The sequence below is a fragment of the Thermobia domestica genome, chromosome 2 (assembly GCF_964235325.1).
Source record: "Thermobia domestica chromosome 2, izTheDome1.hap1.1, whole genome shotgun sequence".
Taxonomy (NCBI): Eukaryota; Metazoa; Arthropoda; class Insecta; order Zygentoma; family Lepismatidae; genus Thermobia; species Thermobia domestica.
Window position 1 is genome coordinate 191713933 of NC_137455.1, and position 6780 is coordinate 191720712.

Below are 6780 nucleotides of genomic sequence, written 5' to 3' on the forward strand. Positions count from 1 at the left end.
GGCTGTGATGAAGGACAACTCGTTCTGGACGCAGAAGATTTAAAAATAATTCTGCACCAATTAGGAGATCTATTTTATTTGGGATGTTGAATGTTGGATCAGCAAGTCTTATAGTATTGGGTATGTTCCACTCTTGAATTGAAAATTGTGATGATGGTAGATCACCTGTAATGCGTGGCAATACTGCACATGTCATTCTTACCTTATATTGACTTACTCTGGATTCAACGTCTAAAGAGGTAATATGCGTTATTTCAGACCCCGTGCCATTTATTCCTTGCAGTGGGATATGTACCTTCTCTTTACGTAATTTACACATTTGTACCATATTTTCCGAGATGAAGTTCGACTGTGACCCACCGTCTAGTAACGCTCTACATGTATGCACTCGACCAATACTGTCCCTAACGTTCACTAACGCTGTAGCTAATAACACTTGAGTTTTATATTTAACCCTTGCACTGTGATATGAACCCTGACTTTCAGTTTGATTCGAACTGGCATTAACGCTTGAATTGAATTGGTGGTCTTTGATGTCTCGTCACCTACTTGTTCTTTATCACTGGTGGTATTACTTAGAGAACCTTGATTGACCTTAATGTCTGTATGTAAGAGAGTGTTATGTTTCTTTCCACATTTTTTACATGTACTAGCCCGACATTCACGTGAACTGTGAGAGGGATGTAGACAATTGAAACACAGGTTATTTTTCTTAAGACAGTTCTGTTTTTCTGTCAACGTAGCTTTTTATGAATGACGGACACTGAAATATTTTATGCATTTGCTTACAGAAGACGCATTGTGTGATGTTTGTCGATAAATAAGATTGTGCCTTTTTGGGTCGACTGTTACCCTTTGATTTTATTTCATCTTGGTGTGACTCATTACCTTTGGATTTCATATTTTCTAGCGCCTGACATTTATGTTCTAGAAAAGAAAGTAACTCTGCTAATGGCTGGAAAGATTGATTATTTTGTTTTAATTCCCATTCTCTACGTGTTTGAAAATCCAATCTTTCTACTAGCAATTGACTCAATAATGCCTCTTCTAGTGGTACTTGTAAGTTAAATGCTTTCAGTGCATGAAAATTGCTGGAAAATGTGTTTATGAACTGACGTAACTCCCTTGCATTTTCCTTGTGTATTGCCTGAATGTGTAAGATTTCCCTTATGTGAGTTCCTGCAATCATACGTTTATTTTCATATCTTTCCTGTAATAGCTTCCATGCTACGTCATAGTTCTCTTGCGAAACTGGAAGATTTCTTATTAATTCAAATGCTTCTGCCTTAAGTGCCGATAATAAGTAGTGAAGTTTTTGAACAGGTTGCAATTTAGAATTATTATGAACCAACAATTTAAAGTTTTCTGAAAATGCTAACCAACCCTCGTATTTTCCGTCAAAGGTAGGTAATGAAATAGTTGGCAGTTTTAGATTATCTGTGCTATTCCCCTCCGAATGATTCTGACCAGTGTGTGTACTATTTTCTTTGAATGTCCCTTTATTTGATCGTTCATTTACTAATTGTTGCATATTTGCCTTTAAACTATAATACCTAGCTTCAATTTCTTCGCGTTCAGTTTCTTGAATACTACCTTCATCTTCTAACTCCAGTGTAGTCTGAATGTCGTCAAACCTTGTCCACAATTCTGTTAAATGTTCAAGCCTCGTTGTAATTTCACCTATATTTTGTGTTTCGTTAAATGTACTAACGAATTTTTCCATACGTGTAAGCTGTCCTTTGATGTTACCTTTCTGTTTGATAAGTTTCTGAATTTCCCTTTTTTCCATTGTGTAAGACAATTAATTTTATTGATTATGCAAAATATGTGCGTTTGGAAACACTGTTAACAGAAGTAAAACGGTGACGAAGTACTCACTTCCCTCTTGTTACTGTCACAAATCACTGCCTGTTTTTATTATTATCACTGGAACTTGTTCTTTTGTTATGCTAAATTAAATTTATATTACTTTATTGTTGTCATTGTCACACTATTCACACTTGTCACTGAATCTGAGCTGTAACTGTCACTGTTTCGTTCACTTTGTTTTTAATGCATGCTTTATTGTTGACTTTACGTAAATGCCAAATCTGGAAACGGAGGACCAAAATTTTATGTATGTGATTTAAGGTATTGCTACAACACCTTGTGGACTGTATTATTAACGCTGATTCTAAGATTTGGCCTTGTTATTTGTATACTATGAATTTATTACAGATATAAAATATTCACACTACAATGACTACATGCATTATTGCTTTGTTGTAAACAAGTCTTTATACAACATACATTGCTATGATACAAATAATTATGTTTTTGGTACTTACAGTAACTGCTGCATTTATATATATATATAGAAATCAATGAACTACTTGCATTAATGTACTGATTAAACTGGTAATTAATTGTCTTTGATGCGTATGAACTGCTTTGATTGCAATTTTGGGAAATTCTGCTTGCTGCGTGGTTCCACACTGCACATTTTTAACACTGCACTGTTTCCAACTAGCAAGATAGAAATATGTCAATTAAATGAATACACACAAATAAAAAAAAAAAAAACTCAACATAAGTCGACATTTATTTTGGAAATAACGTAAAACTGGACTATGTAACATCACCAATTCTTGACTCAAGATGACAAGTCCAATCACCTGATAGCAAGTTAAATAATCTGGTCAAGAGATATATCTTTATTATGTTTTCCCCCTAGATTCGAGATTTTTGTGTTTAGATAGAACTTTTATCATCACCTCACTATCCCAATAAGCGATTATAACATGACAATTTAGCAAGATACAAGTAAGAGTAAGAGATTGGAGTGAGTGCGTTATACTGCAAAGGTCTTTTTGCAGCCGCCAATATCTAAAATTCAGTAGCAAGTCTGGGGTGCAAGGAAAATATAAGAAAGAAAACATGCAAATACAACGAAACAAGAAATAGGGTGAAATTAGTAACACAATGTGATATTAATCTTCTTTTGTTGGGACTACGCGTTAAGGGTAAAGAAAGGCCCAAGGTAATATGAAAGATAAAAGAAGTTAAATTCTTGTCGGGATTGTCAATTAAACTGGAAACGAAAAAATATCGGTTTTAGAGACACTATTATAGGAGACAACACATAAGAGGAAGCAAGTAATGAGTTAAGTATTAACACTAGGACAATCAAAATGCTAGTAAGACATACTGATGACAAAGAATCATAAAAACTTGAGATACCGTTCGATTGTCATTTCCGAGCAGTGGAGGTAAGTCTCTGATAGAGCAAAGTCAACTCGAAGTTGAGAATGATGAGAATTCACCAGCAGATGTTGAATACTTTCTCTAGTTTCGAAGGACACACTGGGTTTTCGCCACGAAGTAGAAATCTATATATTGTAATGTTTGGTAGAGTCAAATGATAGACCGGGTGTCTTTTCCCCTTCACCAAGTTTTATTACAAAATATAATATAATAAATACAAGTGTCTAATTCAACGTCTCTCCCTCAATGACCAAGTGAAGGAATACTAAATGTTTTGCTGGGTGCCCCTTCCACTCATGGCAGTTTCCAGAACACTTTGGCAGGTTGTAGGTTAGACTTGGATTATAAGTTCAAGATGGATCCCTAGCCCAGTGCGACATAGGGTAAGGAAGAGGTGCTCCTAGTCCACAGCGACATAGGAAGGTAAAGGTTAGGCGATCAGTTGGTCGACTGATGCTGGGTCCCTCGGTGGTCCTCCTTTTATTTGTCCTCCTCGGGTCCTTCCGTGAGGTCCGTCTGCTTTCGGTGTTCCTCGGTGTCTTCCGTGTTGGCCTGTTGTCTGCTAGGTTGTTTGTAATCATTAGCACGTGTTGAGCTGGCACGTGCGTCTGTTAAGATGTGGGGATCCTTGCAATATTAAGTGTAAATGTCCAATGCGAAGTTAAGTTAGAATTCGTTCTTTCTGTCGACAAGATTTTAAGTTGGTGGTTCAGACACCAAGTACAGGTTTAAATACGTGTAATTTATTGTTGACAGCCTGGTCTCATTCGAACTGTCAGCGCTCACGATCGGGGATACGTCTTGGGTATGGAGAAATGTACTCCTCTTCCTTCATTGGCAGCAACTTTCACTGTACGGTCTGCTTCTTCATTACCAGTCATTGCAACGTGACTCGAAACCCAGTAGATTTGTATTTTACATCCCTGTACATGACAGGACAGGAGGATTTCCTGAAAAAAGTTTACTTTGCATATCAAAGAGGCTACTCAAAGCACAGTAAGAGTCCTCCTGTAGGATACGCAAAGATATAACGTATAGTTTGGGAAATTGCAACCAGTTCAGCATGAATACTGAGCAAAAGGCGTGTAATTTAATACCATAAGTACGAGTAGTTCTAAAAAGGCATATCCGACAAAATCAGCACCTTTGGAACCATCTATAAAAAAGCCAGTAAAGTATTCAAACTGTTGCAAAAAGGAGCAAAACCCTTGTTAAAATTCGTGAAAGCTGGTGCTTGTCTTCTTGTATTTAGTCAGATGGAGAAAAATAGCTGGACGAAGTATCTTCCGTGGGGATGTAGGTGGAAAGCCCAAGTAACGTAAAGAGGGAATTTCGACAGCAAGACCATCAAAAAGTTCCAGAGCATAAATTCCAAAAGGTCTAGTAGCTCTGGGTCGTGCTTAATAACGATGGTAGTGATCTCCAGCTTTCAGTACAATAGATGAAGAATAGTGAGACGTTGATTTCAAATGAGCAAAATAATAAATCATCAGCCAATGTAAGCGGTGAGTTAAACATGGCTCGTGCACTACAATATACAAGTTGAGAATATGACTGGTACGGAGTGAGCTAGTCGCCAAATGTATGCTAAAATGATGGACAGTGTTCAGTTGGCGTAACATGGTAAGTCTGGAGGACCCACAAACAATATTTCTATAGTTGAACTTTGATTTTATTATTGTATGATACAGTCGTAGAAGGACAATACTATCACCATCCCAAGAAATAAGAACAACACTTTCAAAAGATTGAATTCTCGTAGACAGCAATGTTCGAGCTTTCAAGAATGGACTGCTTAAGGCAGCTGGTAATCAAACTGGAGGCCCAAAAATCTGATGATATTAACGAATGGCAAGCGTGTATTTCCCTATAAAAATCTGCATAATATGAACAGTTGCGTAAGCGACACATGTGGGTACAGTTAGTCTTATCAATAGAGAAAATAAATCCGATTGTCACTGACCAATGTGAAAGCCTGTTCAAAGTGAGTTTATAAGTGTCTAGCAGCAACACGGAGATCACAATAGCAGCAATATATTGCCAGATACTCCACATATAACCCTACGTAGTTCCGCGATGTCTCAGTAGTAGAGTGTTCACCCCTGGTGCATGGAGTTTCAGGTTCGATCCCAGGTCGCATCAAGTGAACTTTGTGGTGGATAAACACCGTGTGCGTGGGTTTTCCCGTTTCTTGCAACTTTCTTCATTCCACTATTTCATTCATTTATATCATCACAGTCTCCTTTAGCCTAACCGGCATAACCGTGGGATGAAAAAGTTAAAGATTTCATTTTTTACACAGACCTACGAACGGAAGCAAATATCTACATAACTGCACGATTTACTACGACAAAAAGAGAGTCATACTTAAAACACTAGCTTGTGGAAAATCATTTTCTTCCAGGAAGCGGTCAGAAAGTCTAGATCCTAATCGAACTCGAAAATATCGATCTCCAAGAAACTGCTGTAGAAAGAAGCCCATACGACCTTGTACTCCACAAAGAAGTAGATAACGTAAAATTCCATAACATAACACTACGTGGTGTCATAAGCTTTCAGGTCAAAGAATATCGTGATGACGAAATCATCCTGGATTGCACTCTTAGATGAACAAGATGATCAGTAGTGGATCAGGAGTTCCGGAAACCACATTGGAAACTGGAGAGCAAAAAGTTAGTTTCCAAATCCCACACTAAGCGTACATTAATCATGTTCTTCAACAATTTGCTTAAGCAACTAATTAAGGCAATTGGTCTATAACTAGAGTTGGATACAGCCGATTTATCAGGTTTCAGGATAGGAAGACTAGAAGCTTCACGGCAGGCAGCAGGAAGAGATCCTTCAATTCAATATTGTTATAGGGGTCTAAACATGTTGTTTGCCAGCGGAAAAAGATGGCAAAGCATAGCATAATGTACAGAATCTGGTCCAGGGTGCAGTGTTTTTAATGCTAGAGAGAGCAATGGTAAGTTCAACAGCACTAAAAGGAAATTCGTAATCTTCATTATTTAGTGCGGTAAGCTGTAAAGGTCCACTCGTACATTCGGCTCGTGCTTTAGCTTAGAGGAAGTCAGGTGAATAATTAACAGAATAGAAGGTACAGCATAATGGCCCTATTCATTGGCAATCCGCTTCTGGTCAATGATCAGTTCGTCTTGCACAAGGAGTGCAGAATAGCCCTGAGGAAGACGAATTTTGAACCAAACGGCACTTATGGAACTATACGCGCCAGTACGTCGTTTCCCTTGTTTAATCAAGTACCGTGCTTTGCCCCAAATTGTCAGCAGTAGGAGTGCGATTAAAGCAGTGAAATGTTTGGCTCGTGCAATAATCGCTTGACGTGTTCCTTCCAACCACCAAGGAACAGTATATTTTCGAAGAGCCACATCTAATAATCGAGTCGGGGCATTAGCAGCAGACACCACAGTTGCGTGAAAGGTCTCGAGGTGTTCATCAAAGAAAGCTAGTAGTCTGGTAAAAAGTCGAAGCTGAAAGAAAGCTCTTCCAAGCCTACACGAGAGATTGTAACGGGGCAAT

General features: G+C 38.1%; 1 protein-coding gene across 1 annotated transcript; it reads right to left on the reverse strand.

Moving 5' to 3' along the window:
- Nucleotides 1–712: 712 nt before the first annotated feature.
- On the reverse strand, nucleotides 713–1789 carry LOC145679289 (uncharacterized). The gene has a single exon (XM_081749875.1). It carries the CDS (start codon nucleotides 1787–1789, stop codon nucleotides 713–715), a length of 1077 nt encoding a protein of 358 aa, XP_081606001.1.
- Nucleotides 1790–6780: the final 4991 nt, after the last annotated feature.